This window comes from Mytilus galloprovincialis, chromosome 1, assembly GCF_965363235.1.
Source record: "Mytilus galloprovincialis chromosome 1, xbMytGall1.hap1.1, whole genome shotgun sequence".
Taxonomy (NCBI): Eukaryota; Metazoa; Mollusca; class Bivalvia; order Mytilida; family Mytilidae; genus Mytilus; species Mytilus galloprovincialis.
The window spans coordinates 95,164,709-95,186,175 of record NC_134838.1 but is presented as its reverse complement, the minus strand read 5'-3'; the positions used below and the strand labels follow the sequence as shown (position 1 = coordinate 95,186,175).

Genomic DNA, 21,467 nt, shown 5'->3' with positions numbered 1-21,467 from the left:
TGTGTTGTAAAGATGGCGGGAAATCTAACAAATTCCGTTTTATCTTACGGCTAATATGATTGGCTTAAAAAGTACGTCTAAAGTTTAATATAACACAAAAAAAGAATTAAGAACAATCAAGAACATTAATAAAAAGTAACATAACGCCGAACTAGTCTCGAAGTATCAATCTGTCAAAATACCAAATAGCCCAAATGATAACAAACCATAATTAAGGTACGACTAGAGACAACCGCTGGTTACCATACTATCTCACTTCATGAAAGCAAGGACTTTTATAGTACTTTATGAAACCAGAGACATATGTGTGTCTCTGATGAAACCCTTCAAAGTTTAGCGACTATAAACACTATAAATATTAAAGGCAACAGTAGTATACCGCTGTTCAAAACTCGTAAATCTATGGACAAAAAAACAAAAGGCACTGGCTACGGTTACATGGAAATGTAACAATAATAAAAATATTATTGTAACATTGGGGACTAAATGCCGGAATGCATGGTTGGATAAGGAACCGATTAATTACGAATGTAACAATAATTATCATGAGGCTACAGTTACATTGCGTTATTGTTACATAAAAAACAGCCATGTTCGATGGGACTAGTAGTATGTACTAAATAATAAAAGTTGAAGACATTATCTTATATTTACAATACATACAAGTATAACATACAATTTTTTTGATTTCTTTTTTAGTACGTCCTCCATGCATTCTGAAATCGGACTCGGACATCTCTTAAACTGAGTTTTACTATGAAGTGTTGTGCGTTTGTTTTTTCTACATTGGCTAGAGGTATAGGGGAGGGTTGAGATCTCATAAACACGTTTAACCCCGCCGCAATTTTGCGCCTTTCTCAAGTCAGGAGCCTTTGCATGGCCTTTGCTAGTCTTGTATGATTTTTTAATGTTAGTTTCTTGTGTATAATTCGGAGTTTAGTATGACGTCCATTATCACTGAACGTAGTATACATATTTGTTTAGGGGCCAGCTGAAGGACGCCTCCGACGGGTGCGGGAGTTTCTCGCTACATTGAAGATCCATTGGTGACCTTCGGCTGTTGTCTGCTCTATGTTCGGGTTGTTGTCGCTTTGACACATTCCCCATTTCCATTCTCAATTTTATACATGTATACAGAATTTCACAGTGTTAGTTCACAGTTAGCATACTTTGCTTTTGATGTATCAATTTTTGGTAAGTGCGTTTGTATAGCTTAAATTTATGCAATTTGTGTCTTGATATTGTTTCAGTTTCGTTTCAAACGCATCCCATGCAAGTTTTAAATTTTTCACCCAAACAAAATTAGTAATAGAAATTCTCTTCATCTTTTGTTCAAAGTATAATGACAGTAAAACAAGTAGGTGTGCAGTTAAATACTTAAAAGTGAACAGTTTTCTCAGCCCGAGTTTTCAACAATAAACCATTGAACTTTATTTTTCGCCTTTGGCACTACTAATTTGAAGTAGTATCTTTTTAAAAGAACATCAAATCCATTAATACCTAAAACTATTTAAACACCATTTGTTGAACAATAATATTCATTATTTATTATTATAACAAGTATTATTTAGTAGACATGAATGAATTAAGCAACACAACTATATAGAAGATTTAAGTTTAATAAATCTAGCGTACATTGCTGTTTTTCATGTAACAATAACGCAATGTAACCGTAGCCTCAATAATTATTGTTACATTCGTAATTAATCGGTTCCTTACCCAACTTTGCATTCCAGCAATTAGTCTCCAATGTAACAATAATATTTTTATTATTGTTACATTTCCATGTAACCGTAGCCAGTGCCAAAACAAAATCGGGGTAACAAACTAAAACTGAGGGAAACGCATTAAATATAAGAGGAGAACAATGACACAACATTAAAATGTAACACACACACTGAGACTAAACATGTGTTATAGTAGTCTCAGACACACAGCAACGGATTAAGCATTAGACAAAATCCCATGAGAATAACCAATATAACATCAAAACCAAATACATGAATTTGGGATAGAAAAGTACCGTGACACGTCTTAAAGTAATGTGAATTCACACTCAAAACTTATAAACGCCAGGTGAATGCTCAAAACAGCATTTTTGAGAGATTTTGGAAACAAATTAAACATTTATCACAAAAATATTCAAGAAAATCGTAATACAAAACCAAAATTAGTTTGCATTGAAGTATTGTCTGACTCAAGTTTCGGCAATACGTTATTATAGTATATAAAGAGTAGCTACCAACAGTTAAAACACCGAATGAAACTTGAGCAACGAAAAAAGACGGCACATAATTTGGAAAGCAGTAAAAATGTGCAATTATATCAATCTGATGAAAATTCAGATCTATTGTGTCCCTCTTTTAACTATGTGTAAAAGACAAAGTGTTATAAGATTGTTACAACAGACATTGATTATTTATGATTCAAAGTTTTGAACACTAGTGGATTTATTGACTAGCTATTAGTAGATTATAACCGCTTAAAATGAAGGGAAAAAGGGACAACACTGCCAAAGGTTTTACGAAGTCTAATGAATTCGATTGAAATCGGCAGTTTTATTATTATTATTAGGCCATGCAGTAAGCTTTTAGAATCGACAGATATATACTGAAGGAGGAATCATTACAACTTAGTACGCCTGTAGCTCTTGTTGTTGAAATATGTAAGAAAGTTTTCACCAGACTAAGTTTTGAATTCAACTGTTAATATATCATGGCTTATTTTTCGAAATTTCAGTTCAACATGAACAGTGACTAAATCGGAGGACGAGAAACGCCAACTACTTTTATTTTTAAAGAACTATTTTAGCTACATATCATATATGACATATATATATTGCGGTCTATAACGACTGTTTTTTTCAAATGTATTGATAAGTTTGTATGTTTGTTTAATATAAAAAAGAACATGTGGTATGATTGCCAGTGAGACATTCAAGTCTATTTAAGTTTGTATAGGCGCAGACTCCAGTCATTAAACAAGAATGTTCGGATGCCCCACTCGCACTATCATTTTGTATGTTCAGTGGAGCGTGAAATTTGGGTCCAAACTCTAATTTGGCATTAAAACCAAACGGGTTTCTCATAGGCCGTCGCCCATAGGTCGACTTTTCACCATCTTTTTAAAATGGATAATTAACAATAGGAAATGAAATATTATCTCTTTTATCATAAATCCCGTTAATGATACAGATATCAAGATCCAGGAAAGGGTAGTATTAATTGTTAGTATTTAAACTTAGTTCAACAGGATAAATTTCTTCAGTGTACACACCGAAGTCGTAATTATCACAGTGATAGCCAATATATAATCCAAATATCTAAAAGTATTATCAAATGTTTGTATCAGATGTTGTTTCGATGGGTCTTCGTTGATTTTAGTCATGAATTTTTACTCATAGCAATACAGAAACAGGTTTGCAATAATAGGTGCACAGTTATTCCCCATTGGAATTTCGCGGTTGACTTGACGATATACGGAATCTCCATAGCGAATACCAGAGGCGGATTTAGGGGGGAGGGGCAAGGGGGCCCGGCCCCCCCTTTTTGGGAAAAAAATTGGTTGCTTATATAGGGAATCATTGAAGCGTGACTGGAGCGGGACCCCTCTTAGGTCAGTCAGTGGGCCCCCACTTATGAAAATTTCTGGATCCGCCACTGAACACCAATCTTATCTTGTAAAAATTCAAGGCCAGTTGTAGTATCAATTGACTATTATCGGCAAAAGCAAGTTTAATTTCAACATTTTAAAAATGTTTTAAGCTACATCAAGAATTTGTAAAGTACTATACAAATCCTCGGCTACATGTATGTGATTTACTTTGTTATATTGTATAATGTTTTATCAAATTGTTGATGCAATGAGAGTTTTAACGTATGTCTTTTTTGTATATAATTATTATTGTTATGGCATACATGTAGCAATAGACTGACTGCTTTTTAAAATAATTTCAGCTACATGTTTTGATATGATTTCATTGGTAGTTAATTCAATCTTAAGTGTTTAATTGTCTGCTCTGCAGCTTATAATATTATATAAAGCCTTACAGACCTCTAAAGATTTAGATGATAAAAATCACAGTAGTTGGTATAGCAGTGTCAGACACCTATGTAAAATTATTGATCTGCCTAGTAACTTTATTAATTTTAGTAAATACAAATTCAGAAAATGTTTACTTAATTGTTTAAAAGTATCCTATGTTAAATCTTGGGAGAATGCTTATAGCCAAAATAGCCAAGGAAAACTAAGAACATATTGTCAATTTAAAACATATTTTTGTAAAGAAAATTATTTAGATATCTTGAATAATTTTGATTTGAGAAAAGCTATCACAAAATTCAGGATTTCATCTCATAGACTCAAAACTGAAACTGGGAGATATTCCAAATTAGTTCATCAAAGAATTTGTGTTAAATGCAATTTAAATAAAGTGGAAGATGAACTTCATTTTCTTATAGAATGTCCTTTTATACTCGTAGGATAGAGACCTATTATTTGATCTGATATTTAAAGAATGTAAATAATTTTACTCCTTAGATATGGTCAATAAATTTATTTGGTTATTAAACTGTGAGTCTAGTAATATTTTGAAACAACTTGGCTATTTCTTATCAAAACACCTGCCTTGAGTAAACATTTATTATATAACACTGGGATACTGTTAGCAATATTTATAATGTCTAACTTTAGCATACTGTTTTATTGTTCTACTTTATTGTATTTGTAAATTGTAACTTTATATTGTCATATATGTATATGCACTATGCCCCTTGAGGGTACCTCTTATGGAAATAAAAGATATTCTATTCTATAACTGATCAATGAGTTAAAAGAAAAAAAAGAATATGTTATGCTTTTATCTGATATTTTATAAATGCTTTAACGAAAATTCATAAACTATGACCCTAACTGACTGCTCAACACATACGGCACAGCAGCTAGTTCCGGATAACTTTTTTTTCCACAACGGAAGAAGGTTTTGTGATTTAGACTAAACTATCCAATTATCCAATAAAATTCTTCGGTACATCTGAAAATTCTGTGTCTATTTTCACTTTGTACTTTCGAATTGTCGAAAATGAAGATTTTGACATGGAATATTAATGGAATAAGGGCAGCTAAGAGAGATTTAAAAGAACTTTTTGATTCATTAGACGCTGATATAATATGTTTACAAGAAACAAAAGTCACTCGTTAGTGTAGTTTTATTTGATAGATTTGTTTTGTCACCTCAAAAGTACTCTGAGTAGACAAAAGTCCAACATGTCCAACATAAATAAAATTAAAATGCATTTTACGTTTTAGAAAATTAACAACTAACAAAGTGTCCACATGAACATTTGCACTTACAGTTTAGGGAAGATCATGAGTACTAACGTTATATACTATCCCCATTTACATGTATCCTGGGCTTTCATGTCCGGGTACCACGATTTCCCGAGAAATACAAGAAAAATGTAATATCCCGAAAACAAGATGATATATCCCGAGAAAAAGATTTTTAATGGTGTTTAAGGTGTTTTTTTGCTTCAATTAGTGTAACAGCATACAATGATTAAGGTTTATGGCGTTAATAATTAATAAAAGTACACGGAATCTTCAGAAAATCGATTTATTATGGTATAAAATACAAGAAATTTTATATTTAAAAAAAAAAATGGTACAACATATAATTACATTGTCTTTTCAATCAAAGTAACATAATTTGTTTTAGAAATTTATTTGAAATTATAAAAGTAACATATCAAACAAACCATACGATTATTAAAAGTCCAAAATAAGATATTCAAAATTTGCCATCTATTTTTTTTTCTTTTTAAAATTTTGATGTGTGTTCTCTATTATTTGTTCCCTGACAACATGTTTCTGTATAATAAACATAAACATAAACATAAACATAAACATAAACATAAACATATATAAATATCAGTACATGGTCTTCAGAAATATATACAATAGAAACCAGTAGTATTTTTTTCTTCTAATTTTGAAAAGTGAAAAAAAAGATGTATTTTTGTTACCTCTTGTCAGCCAACAGTCACCAGTAGTTGAGCATTCAGAGTCGACAATTACAGGGTTAACATTATCACTGTCGTCTTCGTCGATAGTGTAAAGGGTTTCTAAAGTCTCTGTTCTTTTCCTCTTAAACAATGGAACAAAGTGGTTTATAATAAGGGTAGGCCCCGTAGGTATAGCAGCTGAGGTCCATATGATCGTACAAGCTGGAGCCTCGGAAATGTTGACGTTTCAACCGCAGACCTTTCGAGAATATGGCTCTGATACAAATTCCATGTTCATTTGTGGTGGGAAGTAGGATCTTATGGGTATCTTTAGAACAGCACTGAGGGCATACATGTGCATCATATCTGCATATGTTCTAAGCATTCCGACATCTTTTGCTATTTGGAGGTATGTAGCCACGACAATTCTGTTATCCTGTATTAAGTCAGTTTCCGTCAGTCATATGTCCAATGTCCTTGACCTCATTTTCATGGTTCAGTGACCACTTGAAAAAAAAGTTCAAATTTTTTGTAATGTTGAATTCTCTCTTATTATAAGTAATAGGATAACTATATTTGATATGTGCGTACCTTGCAAGGTCCTCATGTCTGTCAGACAGTTTTCACTTGACCTCGACCTCATTTCATGGATCAGTGAACAAGGTTAAGTTTTGGTGGTCAAGTCCATATCTCAGATACTATAAGCAATAGGGCTAGTATATTCCGTGTATGGAAGGACTGTAAGGTGTACATGTCCAACTGGTAGGTGTCACCTGACCTTGACCTCATTTTCATGGTTCAGTGGTTATAGTTAAATTTTTGTGTTTTGGTCTGTTTTTCTCATACTATATGCAATAGGTCTACTATATTTGTTGTATGGAATGATTGTAAGGTGTACATGTCTAGCGTGCAAATGTCATGTGACCTTGACCTCATTTTCATGGTTCAGTGGTCAAAGTTAAGTTTTTGAGTTTTGGTCTTTTTATCTAATACTATATGCCATAGGTCAACTATATTTGGTGTATGGAAATATTTTATGATCTTTATGTCAGTCGCGCAGGTTTTATTTGACCGTGACCTCATTTTCATGGTTCATTGCACAGTGTTAAGTTTTTGTGTTTTGGTCTATTTTTCTTAAATTATAAGTAATGGGTCAACTATATATATGTTGTATAGAAGCATTGTTAGCTGTACATGTCTGCCTGGCATGGTTCATCTGACTTTGACCTCATTTTCAAGGTTCATTGGTCTTTGTTTAGTTGTCTTGGTTAATGTTAAGTTTATGTGACAGTTGTAATAAAGCTTAGCTTTATACTTAGGACTATCAACATAATATCAATGATTAGTATAGAAGGCGAGACATTTCAGCGTGTGCACTCTTGTGTAGACTTGACGAAAGAAACTGAGCTTAGAAGGCTCCTGTATGTTTGCATTTTGATCTTACATTCCAAATAAAAGATCAAACTATAAATACCTTGTTGATAAGGTGACTTTTATCAATCAGGATTTTGATTGAACTATGTGATGAAAAGTGGCATTTCCATAGTTCACAATCATCAGACGACAATCGTTGAACAAACAAACTAATTATAAACTAATGATTTTATTAAACTAGTCATTATGATGACTTAAATTTTAAAAGGTTCTAAATAAGAAAATGCCTGTACCAAGTCAGGAATATGACAGCTATAATTCATTTGTTTGATGATTTTTGCCATTCAATTTTGAATTTTCCTCAGAGTTCATTATTTTTTGTGATTTTACTTTGGACTGTAAATATCTGTTAAGCTCTTAAATGTCATTGTGTGAATTAGATGAGATAAAAATCGCCATGACTTTCCAAGTTATCATGGAAAATATCTTCATATTTTTATGCTGAAGCTGCTATACAAACAGACACAATCGCACTAATTTTCGTATCAATTTGAAATAATTCATTGACTGGTACTCCAATATTCATACTTCACATACCTGTTGTCATCAATCCTTGATACTTTTGACAAATTCCATTTATAATCCCGATTCAAATTTGTCACCAAATTCTTCAAAGATAATTTAGATAATTCATTATTCTATTATGGGACCGAATCAATTGGATCAACTTGATCGGGATCGATGTGGGACAAATCAAATTTGGGCCAGTCAACTTGGGGCGGGATAGGTTTGGGCCAACTTTGGGGCCTGCATGACTGGATACCTATCCTCGTCTCATGGGTTTTCTTGCTATTAAGAATGCATTGTGATGTCTCAATTTTCATTCTGGTTTGTAATAATAAAAAGTTGTGTACATAATTATTTCAGTAGTGGTTTTTCTACACAAAATGTTTGCAATCACATTGATTAAATCTCACATTTTTATCAAATTTAGTGATCCACAATAATAAGAGCTCACATTAATTTTTGAATTTACAACATTCATTTTCATGCATATTAAAAGTTAAGTTTAACTATTTTGCAGGTGATCAGTTAGATGAACCAACAGCCATTGTTGAAGGATATAATTCCTATTTCAGTTTTTCTAGAAAGAGAAGTGGATACTCAGGTGAGAAGCTATAGAACACTCAACATCACCCTTGACAGTGATAGGTAAACATGATGATTTCCGATGATTAACTGTTTTCAATATAGAGCTGTGATGTTGTCTTGTGATAGAGTGATTGCCTTGAATGCAAGAGTTTGAAGTTTGGATCTCTGGCAACATCAAGGACATGAAAATTGGTATTTTCTGATTTTCTGCCAAGCTTGCAGCATTTGGAGTAAAAACGAGTGTCTTAATAGTCTAGTTCACTGTGAGTTAGCATAATTTGTAAAGATGGAGTGACATGTCTTCTTGCAGCTAGAAGTAACATATCAGAATGTCTGTCTATTACAGAGCAGAATTCATAATGATATCACATTAAAATGTTTTTGTCCTGAATATGCATTCAATTTGCCCCTTAACATTAAGCAGCCATCCATTATTATCATCTTGAAGAACATTGTCATGTGTACTATGAAGTCTGAAACAGACATTTTGAACTAATGGAGGTTGTAACTGCATGTCATTTAAGGAATTAATCTTCTATCCCATTTGTTTCCTGGTCACTGTATGTTATACACATACACTGTCATCTTTATGATAATCTCTACCATTGACCTCAGCCATATTTTTTTTATTATTCTTTTATATGTCTGTTTATGTTTTCTAGGTGTTGCGACATTCTGCAGGGACTCAGCTTCACCTTATAAGTCAGAGGAAGGTTTGCATTCATCTTTATCAGTGAAAAATGAAAATGTTGTAGGTTGCTATGGAAACATTCATGATTTTAAAGAAGATGAGCTGGAATCATTAGATGCAGAAGGAAGAACTATCATAACTCAGCACAAAATAAGGTCAGTATGACAGATATACCTAATTTTTAGCTTACCTGGCCTAAAAGGCCAAGTGAGCTTTTCTCATCACTTGGCGTTTGTCATCTGTCATCTGCCGTCAGTCATCGTTTTCTTTTACATAAATCTTCTCCTCTGAAACTACTGGGCCAAATTTACCAAATTTGGCCAAAATCATCATTGGGTATCTAGTTTAAAAAATGTGTCCGATGACCTGTCCAACCAATCAAGATGGCCTCCATGGCTAAAAATAGAACATAGGGGTAAAATGTAGATTTTGGCTTTTAACTCTAAAATCGAAGCATTTAAAACAAATCTGACATGGGGGTTAAATTGTTTATCAAGTCAAGATCTAGCTGCCCTGAAAGTTTCAGACAAATTGGACAATCAGGTGTTGGGTTGCTGTCTGTTGTGAACTCACTTATTTAAAGAACAAACGGGTCCGAGCGGGTAAAATCATACATGGGCTTCACAACAAGTATTTGTCTCATTAAACAATTACCACAACTTTATACGACAGTTACATTTTTATGCAAACAACATGTAAAAGTACAATACTTTATTATAAATACACAATAAATATACAACACAGTTTATTCACACAGGAATACACGAATAAATAATGATAAATGAACAACCAACGTTAATGTGTTTGGATTGCCGATCGCGCTATGTTTAACAGGGGAAACTACGATCTATAAATAGGGCAAAGTATATATTTAGAACCTGATGCGGAGATCAGTAAAATACTATAGTGTGTAAAATGTATGCTGTTTACCTTTTATAAAATATGTAACAAGTTAAATATCAATCTTCTTATTCTTCAACGTGTACAACAGCTTCACTCTTCAAAACCATATAAACAATTGCTTGGCGGAAGTTGACGTCAACAATGGGAAAGTGAAAGTACGGGAATAATTATAACGTTATGTCGTGTAAACTGTACTTTCACAACACTGCCCCCCATTTCAAAAAAATTATTTCGCCCTCGAAATTAAAACATTACCTTAATGTACCTTATTTACAGTAAAAAAACAATAATCAACAATAACGACATGAAAAAATACACAACATGCAAAATTTCTAAATTTCAAAATCACCTCTACTGTAAATGCATTTTCATAACAATTAAAACATAGCAATATCAACACAATTAGAACATTAAGCAATAAATCATCAACATATAAATATATATTGTTCAAACATTGTTAAATTTATTTATACAGTTTATCAACAGGTGACTTATACGGAAAGAACACAACATTTTCATCTTCCTATTTTCTTTTTCCAGTCTTCTCTTCTTCTGTGGCGATGGTTTGGTTATGTCCTCTTCTGGCTGTCTCTTCATGGCAAGGACCGTTGACTTCCAAAAGTTTGCTTCCTCTCTAAGTTTCAATACCTCTTTTCTCTGATTCTTTAGTTGTTTTTCAAAATCTGCCATGTTATCAGTTTGAGTCTCTGCATCTGTGGCTTAATTTGTGTGTCTGTGTTTGTTATAATTTCAACAACTTCTTCTTCTACATCAATGACGATCCCGGGATAGTTGATGGCAAGATCTTCTGTACCCTGATTTCCCCATGTAACATTATAAGGCACAGTGTTCTTCTTAAGAAATGTAGAATCTTGACTATCTTGAACATCAGCTGCCAGTTTTGCATGTAGTTTATATTTTGTTACATGGTTCTCCAAACGGTTTAAACTGTTACATTTGAAATGGAATATGGTACAAAAAAAAGGACAGTTATTATATGTTGTGTGATTAAATTGAACTTGCCAGATGGCTTCTTTTCACATTTCCTACAGTTTAAGGTGGCTTGGTCATTTTCATCTTCCATCTGCAATAAACAGAATACAAAACACATGGTAAGTATCGGTTAGTAAGAAAAATGTTGAACAAGTAAATCAGCTACATGGACAAAACTGTTTCTTTACTTTTTTAACCCAGGATGGAAAAACAGAAGATTCATATGCTCTAAGGTTATCAAAATGGATATTAAAACTTTTTCTGGAATCTCTGATTTGATAAACTACAGGACTAAGTTGTTTAATAATTACAAATGGACCACTCCATGGACTTTCAAGTTTAAAAAAAAAAATAGTTTCTTCCTAAATACAAGAGATCCAACTAAAAATGGTTTATCAATTATTCTCGTATCATGGTCTCGTTTTTGCTTTTCCCCTGACTGTTTAAGATTTTCTCGAGCTACATGGTATATATCTTCCATATGAACTCTCAAATCATCAACGTATTCATTTACAGGTTTCTGGACATTATGACGGGGTAATGGATATAGTAACTCATGGGGTAGATTCATTTCTCGTCCTAACATTAATTTATTTGGACTAAAACTAGTAGAGGGATGAACAGTACTTCTGTATGCACTCATTAATATTGGAATTTAGAAATCCCATTTTCTTTTGTTTTCATCTACATACGATTTAATCATTTTTCCTAATGTTTGGTTAAATTTTTCAATTAGGCCATTAGATGATGGGTGAAAAAGGGTTGATTTAGTTTTATGGATATCAAGGAGCCTACACAATTCTTGGAATAAATTGCTTTGATAATTGGTCCCTTGATCAGTATAGATTTCAAGCGGAATTCTGAATCTAGAAACGAACTCATTAACAAGTTCTCTGCAACGATATGGGAATATTGGTTAGGCAATGGATAGGCTTCCATCCATCTGGTAAAGTGATTACCGATCACTAATATAAACCGATTGCCAGTTTTGGATTTGGGAAATGGTTCCATGACATCCAACGCTACTCTGTCCATTGGATATCCAACATGATAGTTCTTCAAAGCTGCATGGTTATTATTGATTGTTTTCCGAAGTTTACAACATGATGGACACTGTCTGATATGTTGCTTTATATCTTCCCTTATTCTGTACCAATGAAAATGTTCCTTTATCTTCATTGTTGTTTTCTTGATGCTAAAATGAGCAGAAAATATAGAATCATGGCACAGCGTCAATATTTCAGACCATAAAGAAAATGCTCAACAGTCAATTCTTCAAATAGCTGAGTCCCTTTAATTTCTGGGTAAGCTTTACTTATCAGGTTTACAACTCTATAAGCAAATTCTTGTAGGTTTTCTTTGTTCTGCTTATTAAGATCTTGAAGTGCTGCTCTGTGTGTTGATGGTAAAATATATTCACCGAACCTCTTCCTCAACTCAACAAACGAACTAAAAATATCTGTCTGTACTGCATGTGAGAGCCTTGAAGCAAAGTTTAAAGCTTCATTTTGCAAACATAATAACAGCTGTGTTGCTTGCTTCTTATTATCCCAAACGTTGCTTCTTGAAATGATCTGGAATTGACACCAAAATGATTCCCATTCAGTTTTGCCATTATAAAAAGGAAGTCTATGTTGTGGTTCATTTGATGACATACGACTCATATTTGATACCTTGGAATATGCATTTTCTGGACAACGAGGTCTATCTCTTTAAATAAAGAATTTATTATTATTATTATTATTATTATCATATCTCGAGTACATATTATCAGCAGTTGCTCTTGGATATTCTTTTCCTCTAACTGGTTGTATAGTTTCTGACAGAACATATGTCTGAGGTTCAGCATAATTACTTTTGGTATGTGTATAATCAGGCATATTTCTAAGTAATTCTGAATGTCTTGTGGAAGTCTCTGGGTACCCCATAAATCTTTCATGATGCGTACTATCAGAATTTTGAGATGACGACTGTCTACGATCAGGATAAGTATCAACATACTGATATCTGCCCACTTCAGAATAGTCCATTCTCTGCTGTTCATGTCTATTCATTTCACACCTCTCCCTTTCAACAGTACTACAACAACTATTTGTCTCATTAAACAATTACTACAACTTTATAAGGTTCTAAATATATACTTTGCCCTATTTATAGATCGTAGTTTCCCCTGTTAAATATAGCGCGATCGGCAATTCAAACACATTAACGTTGGTTGTTCATTTATCATTATTTATTCGCGTATTCCTGTGTGAATAAACTGTGTTGTATATTTATTGTGTATTTATAATAAAGTATTGTACTTTTACATGTTGTTTGCATAAAAACATAACTGCCGTATAAAGTTGTGGTAATTGTTTAATGAGACAAATACTTGTTGTGAAGCCCATGTATGATTTACCCGCTCTGACCCGTTTGTTCTTTAAATAAGTAAGTTCACAACAACTATTTGTCTCATTAAACAATTACCACAACTTTATACGGCACAAACACATCAATTATATGCGTAAGAGTATGTTTCTCCTCTTTTTTCTTTGAAGTTACCAAGTTTTAACATGTACATAAATTTCTAAAATGCACATTAACATAAACAGCAATAATGTTCAGCAAAGTAAGATGTACAAATAGGTCAACATGATCAAAATGGTCAGTTGACCCCTTATGGAGTTATTGCCCTTTATAGTCATTTTTTACCAATTTTTCGTAAATTTTTGACTTTTTTGTAATCTTTTACAGAAATCTTCTCCTCTGAAAATACTGGGCCAAATTTTAACAAAATGGTCAGTTGACCCCTTTAGGAGTTATTGCCCTTTACAGTAAATTTTAAGCAATTTTCATAAATTTTGTAAATTTTTAACAAAATATTTTCCTCTGAAACTAATGGGCCAAGTTCATTATAGATGAAGATAATTGTAAGTAGCAAGAATATTCAGTAAAGTAAGATCTAAAAACGCATCACCATCACCAAAACACAATTTTGTCATTAGTCCATCTGTTTCTTGTTTAATATGCACATAGACCAAGGTGAGCGACACAGGCTCTTATTTAAAATGATCTGAAACTTTAATACTCAAGTTGACCTTATACTGACCTGATTGATATATATCAGTTTTAACTGCAGTGAAATAAAGCAAACATATTTCTATCTCATTTTTACTTTGCTCATTGTTGAAGGCCATACAGCGACCAAAATTTTTAAATTTCTGTTTCATTTGGTCTCTTGTGAAGACTTGTCTCATTGGCAATCACATAACATCTACCTTGCTGGTCCCATGGTATTTTTCTTACCTTAAGTAAGGAGTTCATAGTCCCATCCTTGACTAGCCAATAATAATGTGTCAGCGTACTGTGACATTTATGTGAACTGTCTGTTATAATGTTTACTAGAATCTGACAACACTTCGTTTTCCTTTCTGTTATAGTAATTATAACATCAGCCAATGAAAAATTCAGCCTTCAAATTTTGAAGGTGTGTATGAAAACTGTCAAACCAGAAAATCTTTTAAAGTCTTTATTACAGAAAGTAGTACAGAGAGTTTTTAGATCATTGTAGTGATGCTTGAACACAGAATAAGTACTGTAAATTCAGAAATTATAGTGTGAATTTATAATTACGATTTTGTCATTTTAGACTAAAATGCGGTTTTAATATTCTGAAAAATCCTGTTTGATTCATATAAAAAATTTCAAAATGCAAGTTTTAAGTATTGCGATTATATCCCTGTCACATTTTTCGCTATGATAAAAACATCTCAATAATTTCTGAATTTACAGTTATGTAATAAGATTTGATTTGTGATATATAAGTATAAAACATGTATAATCAGAATAATTATGTAAGCAAATGCTGAAGTTTATAAATTTTCATTACAAAATTTTCTTACAACTTCATGACCCATAGAAGCAAGCAATTCCACTTCTCTTTCTGTCATTCCTGTAACAGAAACAATTATAAAAAATTTAGTATTTTTTACATTTGGTACCATAGCTTGAGATTTCATGTTTCAGAAAAAAGAATGGAGATGAAGGAGATCTCGCCATTATTAATGTCTACTGTCCACGTGTTGACCCAGAGAGAGAGGATCGCCAAGTTTATCAGCTTAGATTTTATGCACTTCTCCAGATGAGAGCAGAAGCCCTTCTTAATAGTGGAAGGTACCAATATTTCTATAGGATAGCTCATTTTATTTTAACAAAAATATATTGGAAAGAGGACATGGGTGATAAAGACCATTGTTCTGCTAAATTTTTCATGGAAATTTGTATTTCAGGTGTACTGTATTAAAGGTTTTAATGTATATGTATATTAAAATTTAGATACAAAACATACAAATAAATAAATGAAAAAAATAGACAGATAAGGATGCACGATACTTAACATCATAGAAACAACATGTTAGTTTTATATGAATCGTGTGTTGGTAAAGGTGCGAATGGTTATTAGTGCAGTCAAGAAGATAATTTGCCACCAAAATTTGTCTAAATGAACAACACCTCTATCTGTTGATAACCAACTTATAATTAAATTAATAGGTTGAATAATTTTATTTAAGAAATATTATATGTTGACTGGGGATTACAGAGACATATTGTTTGATATTTGTTTAGGTCTTGAGGAAAGTTTGTTTTGGTGCTTGGAATTTCTAAATTGTTTGAGTGCTTCAATTAAGATTGCAAAAAAAGGCTTTTAATGTGTATTTTGATGAAACAACAAAATTTGTTTGACCAGTTTAATAAATCATTTACAGTCCTGAAATGACCTGTTTTGGTATATGCTTGATGAAAAAAGAGGCATCTTTGAAACCATTAATTGGAACTTAAAAAAAATAAAAGATTATGAAATTGCAAACTTCTAATTAGTGCAGTTGTACCTTATAATGGCTTTTTTTTTAAAGAAAAGAACCTTGTAAATAAAATCAAAAAGCATATTTTTTTTCTTCTTTTTTTCAGCCATGTTATTGTTTTAGGAGATATAAACACAACACACAAAGAAATAGACCACTGTGATCCAGATGATGAGGTAGGAATTTGTTTTTTATTTGAAGTGATGTCATTTCTAAAAAAAATATTCATCATTTATGTGTATAAACAGCATCTGCTGCTAAAAAAAACATTTATGTATCATATGATTGACTTAACTTCTTATAAATCGTTCAAAACAAGCATTTAAGGTTTATAAATAGACTTCATTATTTCCTTACTTGCTGTTTAATAAGTGAAAAGTAGGAAAGAAAAGCAGTATTGAACAAAAAGTCAGTCACTTTGACCAGTATTTTACATATAATTGATTCATATTATAATTTGTTTTCAAACTGAAGTAAAATGTTACCTTAATAAATTTTTACAAAGCAAACATGTTTGAGGATTATCCAGTCAATTGTAGATTACCTATATTTGTATCATGCTTTAGTTTTAGACTTTTTTTATAACAATCTTTATCAATATTTTTTTCTTAGTGTTTCATCAGAAAGCCAAGTAGAATATGGTTGAATCAGTTTCTCTGGGACCAGGACAAAGATCCTGAAATTCAAGACTTTCGCACTATAGAAGGCTTCCAAGCTGTTACAAGTTCGGCAAAAGGTGGTTGTTTTTCTGATACACTTAGATATCTATATCCAGACAAAAAAGAAGCTTACACAAATTGGTGCTCCCTAACAGGAGCTAGAGCAACAAACTATGGGAGAAGGTTAGATTACATATTCACTGATGTTGGCTTAGTATGTGATTCTACAGATTGTGTTGTTATGCCAGAAGTTGAAGGATCTGATCACTGTCCATGTAAAGCTGTTTTTCATGGAAATTTTATTCCATCTCTGAAATGTCCATCCTTGTGTTCAAAATCTATGCCAGAGTTTTTAGGCAAACAGCAGAAACTCTCATCCTTTTTTGTTAAGCGTTCTGACAGCAAACCATCATCAATTAAGGATTCTGAAGAAGAGGAAGGGTTTTCAAGCTCACAGGAAGAAAAACAAAAATTTCTATCAAACAATAAAAGCAGTTTTAAGCGAGAAAATTCTAACAATAGTAAGTTACCATCTGCTAAAAGAAAGAAGAATGACCTTGGTATTCAATCAAAACAAGCCAGTTTAAAAAACTTCTTTTCCATTCCAAAGTCAAGTGTTCAAACTAACAATAAAAGCAGTATCAAGGATTCTTCACAAGAGAAAAATCCTAAAGATTTCTCAATGGGGGAGATAAATCCTATAATGGCCAATATTAATACTACAAAAACAGAAACAGAAACAAAGACTATGACAAGTGGATCATCAGCTCAGGCATGGAAACAATTGCTAAAAGGCCCTCCTACTGCACCTCTGTGTAAAGGACACAAAGAAGCCTGTGTATTAAGGACAGTTAAGAAGGATGGTCCAAATAAAGGGAAACAATTCTTTGTGTGTAACAGGCCTGAAGGTCACAGTAGTAACCCTGAAGCTAGATGTGATGTGTTTATTTGGGTGGATAAAATGAAAAATGACAGTAAAACCAAAAAATAAGATTTTTAATAGGAAGATTTTTGCCTTCGTTTATCAGAAGAGCTAAATTCTTCCTTAACTTTGAAGAAGTTCAGTTATAAAAGTATGATGATAAGAAGGATCAAAACTGAATATAATGAACTGAAGCTGAATAAAAAATATTTTTGATGATATGATTAAATTTAAGATGACAGTGTCTATTGGTTGTATTCATATTAAATGAATAATATTGTTTCAAATGTTTTATTCTCACAAATACATTTTCCAAGATTTTTTTTTCTTTTTCGGAAACATTTATGAATTATAATTGAAAATATGGTGGCCAAAAATAGAGTGAAAGAAGACATAATTTCTATATAAGTAGATAAAGAACTAAAAGGTTGTTTAAGAAAGAATTGATGCAAGCTATACTTTATTGTAGTATTAACATGGGTAGGTATTGTATTCGTGATTATTTTTGCCCGAGCGACAGTGAGGGCTAAAATAACACTGCCTACCCATGTTAAAACTACAATAAAGTATAGCTTGCATCAATTATTTCTATTCTGATTAGGACAATTAAGGTAATTTCTTTGTAAGATCTGTATAAGTGTAGAGCGTTTGTGTAGGCTCTTCCATGAACCTCCCTTTTTTGTTTGTAAACAAGAAAACGACTGGCAATGTGTTTTTTCATAGGGAGCATGAACAGTTGTCGTATCTAGGTCAAATATGTCAATTTCCATTTGCAGCACATTACTGTCATAATAGATGAATTAGTAATAACATGTGCATCATTTAAGAGTTTGGAAGTGTTTTAAATTAATGAAATATATTAAATGCATGCCAATTTGATAAAATTCATTATTCTGCAGTAGTCAATATACGCATGTTCAAACCAATTTTATTGGATTTAGAGCATGGGTTTATTCACAAAGCAAAAGAAGCACGTCATATTAGAATATCGTTTATTGCAATCTTTCTTGTTAATATTTATGAATCAAAGAAGATGTTGGGTATACATCAATGAAACAGCAAACCAAAGACAAAAATAACCAAATCCACTGGACATTAAACAGCCATTCATCACCAACATCAGCCATCAACAACAAAGAAGCATTTATAACAGGTGTCAAACTATAAATCGTCTATAAAAGTTGCAAATAAATGGAACAGAAACATTAAAAGTTCTGCTTTCAACACCTAATTATCATAATAACATAAAACACAGATATGTCATTCAACAATCTACTGACAAGTGATCATGACTTTTATAGCTGACTAAGCGGTATGGGTCTATGTGGTATGGGCTTTGCTCATAGTTGAAGGCCTAACAGTGAACTATAGTTGTTAATTTCTGGGTCATTTGGTCTCTTGTGGAGACTTGTCTCGTTGGCAATCATAGCATCATACCCTATCTTCGTTTTTTATATTGGGAGAGGCACATAAACATGTGGCAATATTTGTTAACTTTAACCACAAGTGACTGAAGGTAGATTTATAATACATTTTGATTTTCTAATTCATGAGGCCAATAAAGAAAATGGTAACCTGTTGTTGCTTAAAAAATACATGCCCCCACTCGCTAAACTTCAAAACTGAATTATCTCTTTAACTACAGCAGATATCTCAAATCTGCTAAGTGATAAATGATTTGCAGTTAGAGGACAACATTGTAGAAATTTGATGATTCCAAGGTTCATCAAGGTCACAATGAATAATCAAATATATGATGCAATACCAAACTTAAGAACTGGAAGTCATAGAGACATGGGACTACCACCATTCAACTCAGGACCACTTGACCTTTTAAATGTCACATGGTCAAGGTCATATTACACTTTGAAGGTCAAGGTTAAGTTTCATCATGACTCGATAACTTCAACAGAAATGGGGGAGAGCGTTACCCAAAAAATGTTAAGTAGAAAAAAAAGAAAAAACACTAGTATCTCTCCTGTAAAAGTGATGCTTTTGTAATGTACTCTTTACGACCTTTGATATACGACAAGCATACCTTCTGAAAAATTTCACTTTTTACACTTAACGATTTCATGCACCTTCAGTCTATCACATCAGCTTTTTAGTTTATAAATTTTGTTGTGTATATTGGCAATTAGGATTCGAACTTTATACATTTAGTGTAAAACAGCAAAAACTGACAGGGATTACAAGCCAACAACAGCATAAACTTTTTGTAGTAAGCTCTATATTTCAAAAGGTAGTAGTCCTTATGTTTTGAAGTTTGGTCTGTTATATGTCCTCAGTCTGTAACTTAACTTGATTTCATAGTTCAGTGACAGACCATAATTTAAATGTTTTTTTTCCATGTGAATTTATTCGCTTAATATGAGTAGGACAACTTTATCTGGTGTATGCTATCCTTGCAAGTTCTATATATCCATCAGACAGGTTCCCTTGACCTATAACTCAATTTATGCATGATGGTTAAGTTCCATGGTCAAGTGAGTACATATCTCATTTACTTTAAGAATTGGGTCAACTATATTTACATGTCTGACTGGCAGGTTTCATCTGACCATGACCTTACGTTCATAGAACATTGGCTTATGTTAAGTTTTTGTTGTTTGCTTTGTTTCTTGGTTACTTTAAGCAAAAGGTCAACTATATTTACTTTTTTGTATGTGGAATGATTGTAAAGGGTACATGTTCAACTAGCAGAATTCATCTAATTATAACCTCAATTTTGACCAATGTTAAGTTTTTGTGGTTTGTTCTGTTTCACAGATTCTTAAAGCAATAGATCCAATATATTTGGTGTACAGAATAATTGTAAAGTGTACATGTCTGTGTGGAGGATTTCATGACCTTGACCTCTTTTTCATCATTCACAGGAAATTGTTTTTTAAAGGTTTGGTCTATTCCTCAGATTATTATAGGCAATAAGGTATCTTTATTTGGTATATGGAAAGATTGTTAGGTTTTTGTGGTGATCTTGCAAACTTCATGACCTTGACATCATTTTCATGGTTCATTAATAATGTCAAGTTTTTGTGGTTTGGTATGTTCCGCAGATACAATAAGCAATACTTGTAGATCAGCTATATTTGGTGAACGGAATGATTATAAAGTGTACATGTCTGTCTGGAGGGTTTCATTTGACCTCCTTTTCATGGTTCATGGTACAATGTTAAGTATTTTATAAGGTTTGGTCTATTTCTCTGATTAAAACAATAGAGTGACTCTATTTGATAAATGGAATGATTGTGAGGTGAACACATTTGTGTTTCAGATACAATAAGTAAAAGAAAATTCAGCTGTATTTGGTGCAGGAATGATTGTATTCATTTATATGAGGGTTGGTAATGCCCTTTACCGTCAGGCGTCAAACGGTCATTTTGGCTACCGTTAGTGTCAAATTGGTTAAAATTTTACCATGAATCGTCAAAATATCCTTATCCTGATTCTTCAGATGTCTCAAATAATAATAGTTACCATTATTTTTGGAGTAAAAAATAGCGTGATTCATCAAATTCAGCTGATTTTTTATCGTCTAAAAGAAAGTGTACATTTTATCGTCATGCACTAAAAATTACCGTTAACATTATTTGGCAAGAATTTTTACTGTAATACGTCATGAAGGTACCCCCATTACTACCCTCTTATATTCTTTTATAATTTAAATACCTATGTAAATCTAACACATGTCTAATCTGATCGAAATATTCAATCAAAAAGGTATTTGGAACATATTCCTTTAAGAGTTTTTAAACAAACATTGAGAAAGCTTCATATTAATTATGTATAGCAAGTAGTATGGTAAATCATTTATTACTTTTCTTATAAAATACTTAAATCAAATAACTAACTGCTTGGCAGTTGATCAATGAACACCAATTAAATATAAAAACTATCACATAATCACATACATTTTGATATGTATAA

The 21,467-nt window shown here is 32.3% G+C and overlaps 1 protein-coding gene across 1 annotated transcript; it reads left to right on the top strand.

Annotated features, from left to right (window-relative positions):
• The first annotated feature begins 5,031 nt into the window (after positions 1–5,031).
• LOC143045658 (DNA-(apurinic or apyrimidinic site) endonuclease 2-like) lies at positions 5,032–17,827 on the top strand. Its single transcript, XM_076218313.1, has 6 exons — positions 5,032–5,195; positions 8,461–8,544; positions 9,191–9,374; positions 15,124–15,270; positions 16,066–16,135; positions 16,572–17,827. Exons 1-6 carry the CDS (start codon positions 5,081–5,083, stop codon positions 17,607–17,609), a joined length of 1,638 nt encoding a protein of 545 aa, XP_076074428.1. The 5' UTR covers positions 5,032–5,080; the 3' UTR covers positions 17,610–17,827.
• Positions 17,828–21,467: the final 3,640 nt, after the last annotated feature.

Coding starts and splice junctions, on each gene's coding strand:
- LOC143045658 (XM_076218313.1), top strand. CDS start 5,081: ATGAAGATTTTGACATGGAATATTAATGGAATAAGGGCAGCTAAGAGA. Junction 9,375..15,123: donor ATAACTCAGCACAAAATAAG/GTCAGTATGACA, acceptor TTCATGTTTCAG/AAAAAAGAATGGAGATGAAG. Junction 16,136..16,571: donor ACTGTGATCCAGATGATGAG/GTAGGAATTTGT, acceptor TTTTTTTCTTAG/TGTTTCATCAGAAAGCCAAG.